The sequence below is a fragment of the Prionailurus bengalensis genome, chromosome C1 (genome assembly GCF_016509475.1).
Source record: "Prionailurus bengalensis isolate Pbe53 chromosome C1, Fcat_Pben_1.1_paternal_pri, whole genome shotgun sequence".
NCBI lineage: Eukaryota > Metazoa > Chordata > Mammalia > Carnivora > Felidae > Prionailurus > Prionailurus bengalensis.
The window spans coordinates 8,366,753-8,383,599 of NC_057345.1; the positions used below are offsets into that span (position 1 = coordinate 8,366,753).

Sequence of the window (16,847 nt, forward strand, 5' to 3'; positions counted from 1 at the left end):
GAGGAGGTAGGAAATCCCAGGGCTTTTGCCTAAGAAGTCTTGGATATTGATTTTTCTCCTGAGATGGTGCCTAGAGGGCTTTCTGGAAAGAGTACTGACCAGGGAGTATTGGCCTGTCTGCCTCCTCTACCCAGAGAGAGAGTTGGCAAATATGCCTCTACTTCTCTGGGCCTCAGTTTCCCTACTTGTAGAATGGGAATGATGAGTCCCGGTACCTTCTGGAGGCATTAGGAGGAGGTGAGCCAAGAGATGTGAAGGTGCTCTCAGGTAGTGGGTGCTTTGGTTGTCCTCCAAACCTTGGGCTATGTGTCTAAAAATACACGTAGGCCCTTCCTCACCCAGAAGGGGCATTAAATAGTTCATCTATCAGTCCTGATGGGCAATAACTGTGATGCCTCTCAGTCCCCTGCCCTGACAGGCCAGCTCCAGGCAAATGAATCATTCTGCCTGAAATACCCTTGTTCCTTCCATTACTCATCCATTGCATTGAGCAACAACTATGATAATCAGAACCAACATTTATGTGGCACAGTGCAGGTATAAGCCCCTTATACACACCATCTCATTTAATTCTCAACACCGACCCAATGAGGCAGGTGCTATTATGATCATCTCCATCTTATGGTTGAGGAAATCGAGGCACAGCCCTATTAAGTGAGTTGTCCAAATTATAAAGCCCATAAGTGGTGGGATTGGCACTAAAAGCCAACCTTTCCAATCCAGAGCCCTTACCCCTTTTGTTTTTATGCCAGTCGCTGCACTAGGAACCTTCTCCTGGCCCTGCTTCTTTGCTAAACAAACCCCTGCTCATCCACTAAGATCCAGCCTGGGCAGTTTTTCCCTGAAGCTGGATTGAAAGCCCACTCCACCCCCCTTCCACCATGCCCTTCCTTCTCACTAGAGGAGGAACGAAAGAGCATACATGAGCTTTGGAGTTAGATATGTCTAAGGTCACATACCAGTGACTTAGTCCACTTGGGAGTTTCCATGAGCTCTTTCACCTCTCTGAGCTACAATTTCATCATGGCACTTGTCAGTCTGTATTTTAGCTGTTTAATTCCTTGTCACTCAAAGTGCATTCCTCAGATCAGCAGCATCTGTTTCACCTGGGGGGTTGTTATAAATGCAGAATCTCCAGGCCTTTCTTGGACCTACAGGATCCTAGATGACTTGTATGCATGTTAAAGTTTGAGGAAGGTCTAGTTTCATTATGTTTCAAGAGAGTGTGAGTTTGTTGCGGGCTGGGATTGTTCCTGGCTTCTTTCTATAGGCCTAGTCCCTAGAACAGTGCCAAGAACCCCTTAGTAGGAATTTATCTTGGGCATGAATGAGTGGGTGGGTGGGGGTGGATGAACAAATAGAGGTGTTCCAGAGAAAGGTACTTGGCTAGGGTGGGAAACTGGGAGGGGCTGCCTGCAGGAGGATCTTTAGGGTTCAAATACCAAAAACTACCACTGCGTAATATATTCAGCTGTTAAGACAAAACCTCTGCCTGGGTAAAAAAAGCCTCTCTTCCCCTTCCCATCACCCTAGAGTTTCATAGGAGCAATGAAAAGCAGAGTCCCTATAGACTTTAGTATCTTCTTTTGGAATAATTGGATCTTTTTACTACTTTATGACTGGTTACCCAAGAGATGGCAACATGCACCTTGACTTAACTACAGAATAATACAAATGATCACTTTCACTATATCTCTGATAATATTAGAATCTTAGAACATGTTCACTGCTTTTATACCCTTTAGCCTTTTGCATTTTGTTGCATGCATTTTAATTCTATATACATTGAAGCCCCGCATGATTTCACATTATTATTTTACTAAGTCAGTACTCATTTATATTTACTCACATATTTACTTTTCCTGTTGCTCTTCATTACTTTCTACAATTTCATGTTTCCCCCTAGAATCATTTTCCTTGTGTCTGTAGACCTCTTCTTAATAGTTTTTTAAGTGCATATTTGCTGAGGATAAATTCTGTGTTTTTGCCTAGAAAACATCTTTATTTTACTTTCATTTTTGAAGTATATTTCTGCTGGTATAGAATTATAAATTGGTAGTTATTTTCTTTTAGTACTTTAGAGCTGTCAATCCATTGTGTTCTGACTTCCATCATTCCTGTGGAAAAGTCAGCTGTAAATATTTTTGTTGTTCCTTGGAAAAATTGTCTTTTTTTTCTCTGGCTGCATTTAAGATTTTTCTCCTTGGCTTCACCAGTCTTACCATGAGTTATGTAGGTGTAGTTTTCCTTGAATTTGTTCTGCTTGGGGTGCACAGAACTTCTTGAATCTGTAGATTGATAACTTTCATCAGTTTGGGGAGTTTTCCTGGCTATTACTGCTTCAAATATTGCTTCTACCTCATTCTATGTTTCTTTTCCTTTTAAGATTCTGATTACACAAATGTTAGATTTTTTTTTCACTGAGTCCCATGTGTTTTCAGGGATCTTTTCTAGGTTTTTTATTTTTTATTTCTATGTTTTGGTTTTTGTTACTTTCTATGTTTCGTTTCTTTCTGTGTTTTAGATGTTCTAGTTCACTGATCCAGTCTTTTGTTATATTTAATCTGCCACTTAATGTCTGTTGACATTTTAATGGTATGTTTTTCTGTGGAGAATTTCCATTTGATTCTTTGTTATTTATCTAAATCCCTGGTGAAATTCATCATTTTATTTATTTTGTCCATAGTATCCTCTCTGTCCTTAAACATATTATTATTATTTTTTAAATTATCATTATTTTAAAGTCCTTATCAGCTGACTTTCAACATAGGGATAAGCTGTGGATTTGTTTCTGTAGTCTGTTCTTTCACTTGGTTTTTGGTCATGCGGTCGTGCCTATGAGTATGCCTGGTTATTTTTATTGAGCGATAAACATTATGTATAAAAAAACAAAGAGGTCCAGGTGATATTATTTCCTGCACAGAAAGTCTATCATTCCTTCCACTAGGCAGACAGAGTTGTGACTGATCACCTTAACCATTTTGTTGAGTCAAGGCTGTTTTGCAGCCCTGGAAAGCCTCAGTCTGCCCCTTGTTTGCCCTTGGTTCTCTAGGACTTTCTATTGGGAGTCTGGTGTATTCTGCAGAACTCTTTCCCCTAACAAGTTGCAAACTCTAATATTTGTTTCTCAAAACTACAAACACACACACACACACACACACAAAAACAACAGAAACTCCATGCCACATTTTTAAAGAAGCTTTTTGCTTAGGTTTCTAGCCTAATGCTTCATGCAGCTCCAGTATTTAACCAAAGTGCTGAGGGGAAACTCTGCTAGTTCATCTGACTCCTAGCCTCGATTTTCACATCTTTCTGCCTGTGTTCAGAATCAGCAGATGCCTCCAGGGTGAAAATAGCTGTAGAAGAACAGCTTACCTTTCCTAGGTTCTTCCCTTTATGGAATCTTTCTGGAGTCCCTCTACTTCTCATTACTTCAGGAACCTTCTACTGTCATCAAACAGATGATTTCTGAATTTTATCTTTTCAGTAGTTCTTGGCAGGAATACTTGTCTTCCATGAACTATTCCTTTATACCTGAGAGTGAAAATTGGGGCCTGTGTCTTTTTATAGCCAGCAACTAAAATAGGACCTGGAACTTAGAAGGCACTCTATAAATGCTGTACGAATGAATGAGTGAATGAATAACAATTGCTTGGGGTTCCTGAGTAGCTCAGTTGGTTAAGAGTCCAACTTGGAGTCAGGTCATGATCTCATGGTTCATGAGTTCAAGCCCTGCATCAGGCACTCTGCTGTCAGCACAGATCTGCTGCAGATCCTCTGTCTCCCTCTCTATCTGCCCCTCCTCCAGTTGTGCACTCTCTCTCTCTCTCTCTCTCTCTCTCTCTCTCTCTCTCTCTCAAAAACAAATAAACATTTAAAAAATTGCTTGAATTTTCAGTTGTCTACTCTAATGAAAGATCAATTGATCTATATAACTTAAAAAGTAGATAATTCAGAGATCTTTTCTATTTTACTTTTAAGTGTTCTGTTTGTTTTTAAAAACAGCTTTATTTAGATGTAATTGACATACAACCAACTGCACATACTTAAAGTTTACAGTTTGATTAGTTTTGACACATGTATATACCATGAAACCTTCACCATAATCAAGATAGTGAACATATCCATCACCCCCAAAAGTTTCCTCATGTCCCCTGGCTAATGAGTCCATCCTGCCTCTTCTCGCCTCTCCACCCCTACCCCAGGCACCACTTTCTGTTTTCTATTACTACATACTGGTTTTCATTTTCTAGAATTTTATATCCATGGCATCATATAGTATACACTCTTTTGGTTGACCCCTTTCAGCCTAATTACTTTAAGTTCTATCCATGTTATTGCAGGCATTGATAGTTTATTATTTTTAGATGCTGAGCAGTAACCCAGTGTATGGAGATGCCACATTTTTTAAATTTTTTTAAACATTTATTTATTTTTGAGACAGAGTGAGAGACAGAGCACAAGAAAGGGAGGGGAAGACAAAGGGAGACACAGAATCCAAAGTGAGCTCCACGCTCTGAGCTGTCAGCACAGAGCCCAACACGGGGCTCGAACTCACAAACCGTGAAATCATGACCTGAGCTGAAGTCGGTTGCTTAACCAACTGAGCCACTCAGGCACCCCAAGATGCCACATATTTTTATACAGATACCCAATTGTTCAAACATCACCTGTCAAAAGGATTATTCCTTCAACAAAGATTGCCTTTGCACCTAGGACAAAAATCTGTTGTTCATAGATATATAAGTTAATTTCTGGACTCTCTGTTCTGTTCCATCAATCTGTTTCTTTATTTGCACATGAGTACCACACTGCCTTAATTATGGTAGCTTTATACCATATCTTGTCTTTATACTATATCTGTTAAGCCTCCCAACTTTATTCTTTTTTACAGTTATTTTAGTTATTTTAGGTCCTTTGCATTTCTATTTGAATTTTAGAATTCACTTGTCTGTTTCTCCAGGAAAAAAAAATGTCTGCTGGGATCTTGATTATGGTTGTGCTGAATCCATAAATCAACTTGAGAACTGACATCTTAACAATATTGAGTCTTCTTACCCATGAATGTAGTATATACATCTTTTGTCAGATGTATCCCTATTTCATGTTTTTATGCTGTTGTAAATGGTATTATTTTCTTAATTTTAATTTTCAATTGCTCATTACTAGTATATAGTAATATAATTGATTTTGTATCCTGTAACCTTGCTAATCTCCCTTAGTAGTTCTAGAAGTTTTTTGGTAAATTACATTAGATTTTTTACATAGTTAATTATATCTTTGCTAATAAAAACAGTTTTACTTCTTCCTTTCCAAGTTAGATGCCTTTTATTTTTCTTTCTTGGCTGATTGCACTAGCTAGAACCTCCAGCATAAGGTTGAATAAAAGTAATGAGAGAGGACATTCTTGTCTTATTCCTAATCAAAATTACGTAGGGTTTTTGTAGATGTCCTTAATCAGGTTAAAAAGGCTCCCTCTATCCCTAATTTGCTGGTAGCTTTTTTTTTTTTTAATCAATAATGAATGTTGAATTTTTTCAAATGTTTTTTCTGTGTCTAAAGAGAGATCACACAATTTTTCTTTTTTAGTTTAATGTAGTGAATAACATTGATTGAGTTTTTAATGTTAAGCCAAGCTTACATTCCTGGGGCAACCCAAGCCCCCCCCCCCCAGCTCTTGGTCATGATATAGTTTCTTTTTTATATAGTGTTAGATTCCATTTTGTATTTTGTATTCTGTTTGTATTTTGTGTTCATGGGCACAATATGTTCAACATAGATATTGGGCTGTAGTTTCCTTGTAATGTATTTGTCCTATTTTGGTATCAGGGTAATTCTGCTATTATAGAATGAGTTGGAAAGTATTCTCTTCTCTTTAGTTTTCTGGAGAGTTTGCATAGAACTAGTATTCTTTCTTCCTTAAATATGTGATAGAATTCATCAATAAAACTGTCTGGGCCTGAAATTTTCTTTATGGGAAGAATTTTTTAATATACATAGATAGGGCTATTAAAGTTATCTATTGCTTCCTGCATGAGCTTTGGTAGTTTTGAGTCTAACATTAAATCTGTCCATTTCATTTAAGTTGTCAAATTTGTTGGTAGGAAGTGGTTCATAATATTCCTTTACTATCTTTTAAATATCTGTAAAACTAGTGATGTCACATATTTCTTGTGTATTTTCTCTTTTTTCATGATCATTCTGACTAGAGGTTTATCAAATTTTTTTTAATCTTCTCAAAGAACTAGCTTTAGATTTCTCTGATTTTTTTTTTCTATTGGTTTTGTTTTGTATTTCATTAGCTTCTCTGATCTTTGTTATTTCCTTTTGTCTGCCTACTTTACATGTAATTTTTATCTTGTTCTACTTTTTTGAAGTAGAAGCTGAGGCCATTAACTTGAAATGTTTCTTCTTCTCCAATACAGGCATTTATTGCTATAAATTCCCTTTTGGTACTGTTTTAGCATATCCCACAGATTTTCACATGTTGTGTTTTCATTTTCTTTCAATGCAAAATACTTTCTATTTCCCCTTTGATCTCTTTTTTGACCTGTGTGTTGTTTAAAAGTATGTTATTTAGTTTCCAAATATTTGGGAATTTTCCAGATATCATTTTGTGGCTGGTTTTTAATTTAATTCATTTGTGGTCAGAGAACATACTTTGTATGACTTCAGTCCTTTTAAATTTAGTGAGTCTTGTTTTATGGTCCAGATTGTGGTCTGTCTTACTAAATGTTCCCTTGTGCACTTAAAAAGAATACATATTCTGCTGTTGATGAGTGGGGTGTTTAATAAATACCTGTCAGGTCAAGTTGGTTGATTGTGTTGTCTTGATGAATCAAACGCTTTATCATTTTGAAATTGTCTTCTTTATCCCTAGTAATATTCTTTGCTCTGAAATTTATTTCATTTGTTATTAATATAACCATTCCAGCTTCCTTTTGATTTGAGTTAGCATGTCATATATCTTTCTTTTTTAAATATTTTAACCTACTTGTTTCTATACTTAAAGTGGGTTTCTTGTAAGGTTCTAGGTCTTGCTTTTTTTAAAATCTAGTCTGTCTCTGCCTTTTAATTGGGGTGTTTAGACCATTTATAGGTAATGCAGTTATTAATATGGCTAGACTTAAGTCTATCTTTGTTCCCCTTTTCTTTTCTTTTGCCTTCTTCTGGACTGATTCCATGTTTTTTTATTATTATGTTTTATTTCCTTTGTTAGTCTTTTTTTAAAGTTTTTTTTTTAACCTTTAATTATTTTTGAGAGACAGAGAGCAAGCAGAGGAAGGGCAAAGAGGTAGGAAGACACAGAATCTGAAGCAGGCTCAAGGCTCTGAGCTGTCAGCACAGAGCCCAAGGCAGAGCTCAAACTCATGAACCACGAGATCATGACCTGAGTCGAAGTAGGACACTTAACTGACTGAGCCACCCAGGTGCCCCTCATTTGTTAGTCTTTTAGCTATAACTTTTTATTTATTTTAATGGTTGCTTAGGGTTTATAGTATATAATCTTAGATTATCACAGGCTACCTTCAGATGACGTTTTACCACTTTGTGTATAGTGTAAGACACTTCCAGTAGTATGCTACCATTTCTTTCCTCCCAGCCTCTATGTATTGTTCTCATGTATTTTATTTTCATGTGTGTTATCAACACCACACTACATTATTATTTTTGCTCAAGTGGTCAGTTATCTTATAAAGAAACTTAAATAAGCAATAAGAAAATATTTTATATTTGTTCATATCATTCCCATTTTTAATCCATTTTATTCCTTTGTATAGATCCATATTTCCATCTGTTATTCTCTTTGTACCTGAAGGATTTACTTTAACATCTCTTATAGTGCAGGGATCCTGGAGATTAATTCCTTCTGCTTTCATGTATTACTGGGGCGCCTGGGTGGCTCAGTTGGTTAAGTGGCCAACTCTTGGTTTCAGCTTAGGTCATGGTCTCATGGTTTCATGAGTTGAAGCCCCACATCAGGCTTGGGATTCTCCCTCTCTCTCTCTCTGCCCCTCTTCTGCTCATGCTGTCTCTGTCTCTCTCAAGATAAATTTTAAAATTAAAATAAAATAAAAAATGAAAAAGTCTTTATTTTGCTTTTGCTTTTGAAGTATATTTTTGCTAGGTATAGAATTCTGGGTCGATGTTTTTCCCAATAGGTAAAAGATGCTGCTCCATTATTGTCTCACTAGCACTTTTTTCTGATGAGAAGTCTCTCTTATTTTTGTCCTTCTGTATGTGATGCGCCTTTTTCCTCAGGCTGCTTTTAAGACTTTCTTTTGGTCACTGGTTTTGAAAAAATTTGGTTATGATGTACATTGTTGTCATTTCATTTCTTTTTTTTTTTTTGTACTTGGAGTTTGTTGCTCGAGCTTCTTAAATCAGTGGGTTTATAGTTTTCCATCAAGTTTGGAAAAATTTCAGCCTCCTTTGGGGAACCCCATAACCCATGTATAAGTTTACACTGAGACCCAGCAACTCTCACGGCTGTTAGTCAGGATAACCATAGGGCCCAGTTTACTTCTCATCTCTCAAGAATCATCATCCTGTGTTGTCTCATGTCCAGATTCTTGTTTTATATAGTTTCTCTTATTTTTCTGTTAGTTTTATGGGGAGGGCAAATCTAGATTTCATCTTATCACTGCATCGTGTCCAGAAGCAGATATCACTCCTGTTTGTATTTTAAAACTCTACTTGACCAGCCTGGTTAACATTTTTGTTATTATGAAGAATAGCTTGTGTTAAGTGCACACTGAATAGCAGTGTAAAACTGCATAAGTGGAAGCTGGTTTGAATTTAGAATTTTGCAGTGAATAATTGAGAATTGGGAGATGATGTAGTATTTGACTATAATTGATTATTATCTGTGTTGAGCAGGGTCTCAACCTTGACTGTACGTTTGAATCACCTGGGAGATTTTTAAATACTGATGACTCAGCCCCACCCCAGAAATTCTGGTTTAATTTGTCTAGAGTACGGCCTGGGCATCAGGAGTTTTGGAAGCCCCCAGGTGATTTAACATGGAGCCAAGGTAAAGAGCCCTGTGGAGGTGGGTAGCTCCTGCTCCTCTTCCAAGTGTCAACAGTACAACCCACTTCTGTCTTTCCTCTCCCCTTCCAGCAAAGTCCAGGTTCTATATGGGGGGACAGACCTCTTTGATTATGAGGTGCGCAGAACCTTCAACAATGACATGCTCCTGGCCTTCATCAGCAGCAGTTGTATCGCTGCCCTCGTCTACATTCTCACCTCCTGCTCAGGTAGGCCTCCTTGGAAGGCCCAGCAGGAGCCAGCCCCTTTCTCTCCTTCCTGTGTGCTCCTGTCCGGCCAAAGCCTGCCTTCTCCAGAATGCCAGAAATCATCTCAAATCCATTGTGTCAAAGGATTCTGGGGAAGGGTGCTCAGAAATCACCTTCCAACCCCAGGCAGGTGGACTGAGGTCCAGAGGCAGCTTGGGCCATACCTGAGGGCCCCTGCTCCTGGGACCTCACGTGGTTAACCTTTTGCCCTTTGACCATCGTTTTCTTGCTAAAAATTTGGTTTTGGGGAGTCTGGAGTACTGGACCCTTCTTTATGGATTATTCTGTAGCCTGTTTTACAGTCCCAGTGCAGCTGCCCTTCTGTCCCCAAGGTCACTTTAACAGCATCATCTTTCCATGTACCCTGGCTGCTTCTCACTGCATATACAGTGGGTACTCTCTGTTGCCCAGGTGAACAACAGATTAGTAATACCTTCACAAATGGAAAAGACACTCATTCGTCCATGTAACAAATATTAATTGGGCACCAACTATGTGTCAGATGCTCTGAGATGCCAGGGATACAGTGGTGAACATCACAAACACATTTCCTACCCCCACGGAACCTCTAGTCTACTGGGGTGACAGATGTTAAACATATAATAATTCCCTACTAGCGATTGAGGTAGGTTCTGCAAAGATGAGGGCCTATGAACCACCTACTCAGGTGGCTTCCTCTGCCACTCGGGCTCCTGCCTGGCCCCTTCTTTCTGGGCGTGAGAACTGTGCAGGGCACACCCAGGGTAGTGCAGGGCTGCCACAGGACCCAGCTGTGTCCCTGAAGGGTGTGTGTTCTGCTGGATCCTCCCACTGTATCCCCTCTTGCCCTGCCCAGTGTTCCTGTCCTTTTTCGGGATTGCCAGCATCGGCCTCAGCTGCCTGGTGGCTCTCTTCCTGTACCATGTGGTCTTTGGAATCCAGTACCTGGGCATCCTCAACGGGGTGGCTGCTTTTGTGATAGTGGGCATTGGTGAGTTGCTTCTGTGGCATGGTGGGAAAGGTGGAAAGGAGGCCAAGATTTGGAAACAGGGGCCTCGTTCTGGAGACAGGGACTGGGGAGGGCAGGGAGAATGGAGGGCAGGGCTTGGATTTCGAGTGGGTAGAGCCAAAGTTGGATGGGTCTTTCCAAACTCCAGACTGAGAAGCAGGACTCCCCTGAAGCCTGACCTCTTGGGGCAGACTCAGGATTGGGCTAGGCCCAGCTTGGGCCTGATTCTGGATATAGCAAAATGATCCTGAGCCTGCCCCTGCTGGCCTGGGACTCCCTCCCATAGGTGTGGACGATGTCTTTGTATTCATCAACACCTACCGCCAGGCTACCCACCTGGAAGACCCACAGCTGCGGATGATCCACACCATCCAGACGGCAGGAAAGGCCACCTTCTTCACCTCCCTGACCACGGCTGCTGCCTATGCAGCTAATGTCTTCTCCCAGGTGCGAGACTGCCTTTGTCCCTGGCCCCGTCTCTTCCTTCCCCCCACCACGAGCCCTGGACTCTGCTCCTCCCACATGCCCCACATAGCTTTTGCCTCAAGGCACTTGCCATGTCCCTAGACACCATTCTGGCTACTAGTCACCATTACCAGAACTTAACAAATGGTAGTCATCCAACCTCTGCCCTGAAGGGTATGTGGCAATTTCCAAAGCTCTTCCACATTTAGTTTTCAAGACATAGGACGAAGGTGCAATTACATCCTTATTTTCCAAATACAGAAACTGAGGCCCAGAGAGGTAGAGCAACTTCCCCAAGGTCACACAACTGGTAAGTGGTGGCCTATCAAGTCCCCTGACCCTCCGTCCAGAGCTCTTTCCAACCACCGGCTTTACACTGCATTGTCACCCCTCTCGCTGATGTCCCTCTCCCCTGGCCCCATGCTCCTTCAGGCCTCTGAGTTGGGCTCAGGAGAAGAGTCTGAGTTGGGGCCAGGGCCTTGGTGCCAACAGAACCTGAAAGGCAGTGAGCCCACCTGAGCCTTCAAAACATTTAATGACCTGGGCCGGGTGTCCCATCGAGAAACCACTAGATGCTTTGGGATTATCCAGGCCATGCTAGAGAACTGCATCCAGAACACAGGCAGAGCTGGGCTCTAGTTCCACCTTTGTGATGGGCCACGTGACCTCCAGACCTCTCTGAGCCTCACTGCCCTCCTGTGTAGCTTATTCAGAGACTAAAAGGAGATGATTGTCCCAAGTTTTTCACAAACAGTGAAGGCTTGTCTGCTGTTGGTTACAGTTTCCTTCTGAGCGCCACATCCCTGTGAGGGTCCCTGGGACACCCTGGAGCACACCTGTTGTTCCTCGGCCCCAGGAGCATATGTGAACATTCTCTTCCTTACCCTCATTAACACACGGCCTGGTGTCTAACGGGCTGTCTTCCTCTGATCGTCAGTCGCTCCTGGATTGACTGCTATCGAGCACCTGCTCCGAGTCAGGCACCGCTGTGGCCAGTGGGCTGCAGCATGGACACCAGCCTCCGACCCAGAGCTGGGAGTGTCCCTCCCCTGCTGGGTCCCCTGACACCAGCCCTTGCCTTTTGACGTCCTCCTAGTTCCCGTGGCTGGCAGCCTGGCAGCCTGAGCCTCCTCATCCCGTCTCGTTCTGGAGGTGGTCCGGCTGCAGGGTCTCAGACTCCCTGGGCTCCAGGCCTGACCAGCCTCACATCCCACCCTTACCTCTCCATTGCCAGATCCCGGCCGTCCATGACTTTGGCCTGTTCATGTCTCTCATCGTGTCCTGCTGCTGGCTGGCTGTGCTGTTCACCATGCCTGCTGCCCTGGGCATCTGGAGCCTTTACATGGCACCGCTGGAGAGTGCCTGCCAGACCAGGTGAGCAGGTGGGCAGAGGCGTGGGGGGGGGGGGGGGCGGCGGCGAGGGGGAGGGGGCGTGTCCTCCGGGGCCACTCAGCATACCACCTTCTCTTCTACAAGCTCTGTGATCCTTTATTGAGCACCTTCTGTATGCCCAGTTCTATGCTGGGTGCTACTGGGGGACCAAGGAAGGAGAAGAGAACCCTCCCTGATAGTCGCCATTTGTGATTACCTGCTCCGTGCCGGGAAGTGGAGAGAGGGCTTTTGCATAAGACCTTATTCCCACCGCCTCCCCGTCCCCGGGACCCTCGGAGCTGGGTTCCCTTGTTTTGCCGGTCTTACCCACGAGGAAACAAGGGCTGAGAGAGGATGGGTGACATTCTCAAGCTCACCCATTCAGTAGGCAGCAGAGCTGAGATTAAAACCTCGTAATCTGACCAGACCCCATGCCCAGGTGCCATACTAAATGTCCCCAGGCTTCTCCTCTCGGTGGAGAAACATATTTAGACACAGTGAGCTGTGTGCAGACGTGAACGGGTCAGGGCCACGGTTGCTGCCAGAGCTCGGGGGGTTGGGGTCTCGCGGCCCGAGTGGTGGGGCAAGGAGGGAGAGCGGGGGAGGCCACATGGGGTCTGGCCTGGGTGGCTGGCTGGGCTTGGGTGCTGAGAATGACAGGGTCTCTGGGCTTGGGGCAGGGCACACCAGGGCGGGGGTCCCTCTCCCTGGGTCATGGCTGCTGTCACCCTTTGTCCAGAGGAAGGGGGGCACCGAGGGTCTGGGGGGCAGATGGCACCGGGAAGGAACCAGGCAACAAGCTCCTGGGAGTCCGTGACGCGTGTCCTCGGAAGATGTCCGCAGCAGCCTGAGGCCCGGGCTCACGTGGTGGGCGGTGGGGGGAGGGGGTGAGGGGGGTTTGCCCCACCCTCCTGGCACACCTGGGACCCTTGGGGCTCACCCCTCTCCCCGACTCTGTCCGTAGCTGCTACCAGAAGTGTGGCCGCAAGAGCTCCCTGCACCTCCCCGGGGACGTGTTTGCCGCCCCCGAGCGGGCTGGGGGCAGCCCCACCCAGGGCCCCATGCCCTACCTCGATGATGACATCCCCTTGCTGAATGTGGAGGAGGAGCCAGGTGAGTTCTGGCACAGGCCTGCCCTGCTGACCCTGGCGGGACCCGGGGCTGTGTCTGTCAGGGAGGTCACTTTCGACGAAGTGATTTGAGGACAGGCGGATCCTGATGGCCCTTGGGGATCCCCCTCGAGCATTTGGGCTTCCCTAGGGAGGGCGGGGACGTGGGTGGGCTTTGATGGGTGTCTGGGCCAGGCCTCTGATGGGCCGCTGTTCTGCCTGGCAGTGTCGCTGGAGCTGGGAGACGTGTCCCTGGTGTCTGTGCCCCCGGAGAGCCTACAGCCAGCACCCGACAGGGGCAGCCGGGGCCAGCTCATTGCCCAGCTGCAGGAGTTGCTGTACCACTGGGCTCTGTGGTCAGCCGTCAAGAGCCGCTGGGTGATCGTGGGTAAGTGGCTCTCCACCCTCCTTCCCCTGTGTCTTGCGGTGGGATCCCAGCCCCCTCCTGCAAACGAACCTGGGTTAGTGTCTCACTCTCTGGGCCTCCCCGCTTCCTGTGTAGAATGGAGCCGGTCCCACAACAGCTGTTGTTTATTGAGCACCTACTACGCACCAGTCATCATGCTGGGCCGGAGAGCAGAGCCCTCAATGCTTGGGCTCCAGAGTCAGACCACCCGGTCAGACCAGTCAGTCACCAACTGGGTGACCAGCCAGTAAGGCTGAGCTGTGAGTCAGTCTGAGCCTCACTTTCCTATCCTGTTTCTGAGGAGGAGAATAGCATCTATCTAGGGGCGCCTGGGTGGCCCAATTGGTTAAGCATCTGACTCTTGATCTCAGCTCAGGTCGTGATCTCACGGTTCCTGAGTTGGATGGAGCAGCACGTCGGGCTCTGCACTGACAGTGTGGAGCTTGCTTGGGATCCTCTCTCTCTCTCTCTGTATCTCTCTCTCTCTCTCTCTCTGTCTCTCTCTCTCTCTGTCTCAAAAATAAATAAACAAACTTAAAAAAAAGAACAGTATGTATCTAACAAGGCAGTCGTGGGGCAATTAGGGAACTCAGCAGGTGTGTGGGGCGCAGTAAGTGCTCAAGAAACATTCAGTGCTGCTGTTATGATAACGATTGACAGCATTTAAGGTTGTGTATAACCAAGCGCGTGTGCCAGCTCTTTATCAACTGTTAAGTGCCCTAAGGTAGTGGCCGATTCTTATCCAGGAGTCTGAGATTGCAGCTTATAGCCTGATCTCCAAACGACCCAAATAACATCCATCCTCCCCCGACCCCGCCCCCCCGCCACCAAGGACCAGTTCCTGACAAGGCTTCACCCCCAGGCCGGCATACCATACCTCTGCCAGCTCCCTTGGGCCCCCACCCCACCCTGCCACCCCACAAAGGGAACAGCTCTCACCTGGGGCTGTGGGTGCCTCCTGCGCCCTGGCCCCACCTAGCGCGGCGTCCTCTCCTGGCAGGGCTCTTTGTCTCCGTCCTCATCCTGTCCCTGGTGTTTGCCAGCCGGCTCCGCCCCGCCAGCCGGGCCCCCCTGCTCTTCCGGCCCGATACCAACATCCAGGTGCTGCTGGATCTCAAGTACAACCTGAGCGCTGAGGGCATATCATGCATCACCTGTTCAGGTGAGAGTTCCATCGGGGTGTCCCCTGTGGCTCCCTGCTCTCTTTGGAGTTTCGGGTCTCCAAGACTGTCAGCCTGAGAGATGTGACATGTCCAGGCTGTCTGTCACCGTGCAACCTCAGCAAATCGCTGAGCCTGAGTGTTTCCGCGTTTCCTGAAACAGGTATTTACTGGGTGCTGGGGAGACCGCAGTGGGCAGGACAGGCTTCCTGAACTCAGGGAGTTCATTCGCCTGCCAGGGGCCAGTGTTGTAATAGTGGATCTGAGCTGTGATGGAGGAAGAACAGGGCACCTGGGGAGCTCGAGAGAGAAGAGAAGACAGGTGGGCAAGACCAGGGCCAAGTCTGAGAGAGGCAGCCCCGGGAGCTAAGGCCAGCCAGGTAGGCAGGGCCAGGGTCTGGAGGGCTAGAGCGAGGAGTCTGCATTTTATTCTAATTGGCAGGGAGAGCTAGTGGAGGGTTTTGAGCACAGTAGGGCTGTGATGGAGTCTCCCAGGCACTGTGTAGTAGTGGTTGGTAGGGCCAGGGTGCAAGCTGGCTGGGAGACCAGGTAGGAGGCCAGTGCCCTCATCTGAACTTGAGATGGTGGACCTGAAGCCAGCGTGCTTATGGGGGCAGCGGAGCCACGAGGTTTTTAGGAGGTGAAAGCCATAGGATTTGGGGATGGAGTTGGTGTCAGGGATGAGCAAAGAGGTGAGTTAAAGATGTCTCCTCACCTTAGAGGTAGTCTGGTCCAGAGGAGAGCCTGAGGTCAGCGTTGGGGGCAGGGGAAGTTGGCCAGGTCAGTTAGAACCAAAGGAGAAGATGCTTGGGCAAGTGCTTCCTGCTCCTAGGAGAGGATCCTCTGACCGCTCTAATTGCCTTCGTTTAGTTAGGGCGGTGTCCGAATTAACCTGGCCTTCCCCTTGGTATTGGCATCAGCCGAATGCATGATAATCGAGTGTGGCTCAGGGAGGTGCCTGAAGAACCCCCCTAAATTGGAGCCAACCCCCTCCCCCCCACTCCCGCCACATCCCCGGCTCCTCTCCTGCCCGCCCGGGCACATGCATCAAACTCCATTACTACTGCCGCTATGAGGCCACCTGCCATCCCTCAGGGCCCAGAGTCAAAAAGCCACATCCACTACCATTTCACAGATGGACAAAACCCAGGATAGTGCCGAAACTCCTGGAATCATCTGGAGAAGGGCCAGGATGCCGGCCCAAGTCCAGCCCCCAGCCCCTTGTAGCTCTCAGCATTCTGAACTGCCTCTCAGAGGGACCTGTTCATGCTGTCCCAAAAAGGGCTTGCAGGGCCAATGAGACTGGATCTGAATGAGGCTCTGCCTCTCACTTCCTTTGTGGGTCACGGCACCTCCCTGAACCTCTGCTTTCTCCTTTGTCAAGCGGGGTTAATGATAGCGACCTTCTAGAATTATTGTGAAGATTGCATCTTTGAAGGTGTCAAATTTCTCTCATTAGAAAACAACAAAGAAAACAGAAAATTCATCCGCAGTGGTTGAGGCAAAACGAGACAGTCCCCTGTCATCTGTGCTAGTTGATGACGTTCCTTTTCTAATTGTTCCCACTAATTGAGCATTTATCACAAACCAGACATGTAGCCAAGTGCACGAGATGCAGCACCCCGTCTGGTCCTTCCACCACCCTCTGGAGATTCGGGGTCACCCCGTTTGCCAGAGCAGGGACATGAGGCGTGGCGAGGAGGATGAGGGAATGCATCCGCATGTCTTTCCTGGGTGGAGCTGACAGGTGCCTTTCTTTCGCCTTAAGATTCCTGCAAAATCAGGGGCGCCTGAGCGGCTGAGTCGGTTAAGCATCCGACTTTGGCTCAGGTCATGATCTCGCAGTTCAGGAGCCCGAGCCCCCATGTCGGGCTCTGCGCTGACAGCTCGGAGCCTGGAGCCTGCTTCGGATTCTGTGTCTCCCTCTCTCTCTCTGCCCCTCCCCTGCTAGAACTCTGTGTCTCTGTCTTTCTCTCTCAAAAAAAAAAAAAACAAAAAAAATTTTTAAATAAAGATTCCTGCAAATTCGATATTTGGCACTTTTTCAGT

The 16,847-nt window shown here is 46.0% G+C and overlaps 1 protein-coding gene across 1 annotated transcript in view; it reads left to right on the forward strand.

Annotated features, from left to right (window-relative positions):
* DISP3 (dispatched RND transporter family member 3) overlaps nucleotides 1-16,847 on the forward strand; it is a 57,594-nt gene that overhangs the window by 22,293 nt on the left and 18,454 nt on the right. Inside the window, exons 4-10 of the mRNA XM_043573745.1 lie at nucleotides 9,124-9,260; nucleotides 10,135-10,269; nucleotides 10,574-10,734; nucleotides 11,987-12,126; nucleotides 13,088-13,236; nucleotides 13,459-13,620; nucleotides 14,639-14,800. Coding sequence (XP_043429680.1) covers nucleotides 9,124-9,260; nucleotides 10,135-10,269; nucleotides 10,574-10,734; nucleotides 11,987-12,126; nucleotides 13,088-13,236; nucleotides 13,459-13,620; nucleotides 14,639-14,800 — 1,046 coding nt within the window. The remainder of the gene's footprint in view (nucleotides 1-9,123; nucleotides 9,261-10,134; nucleotides 10,270-10,573; nucleotides 10,735-11,986; nucleotides 12,127-13,087; nucleotides 13,237-13,458; nucleotides 13,621-14,638; nucleotides 14,801-16,847) is intronic.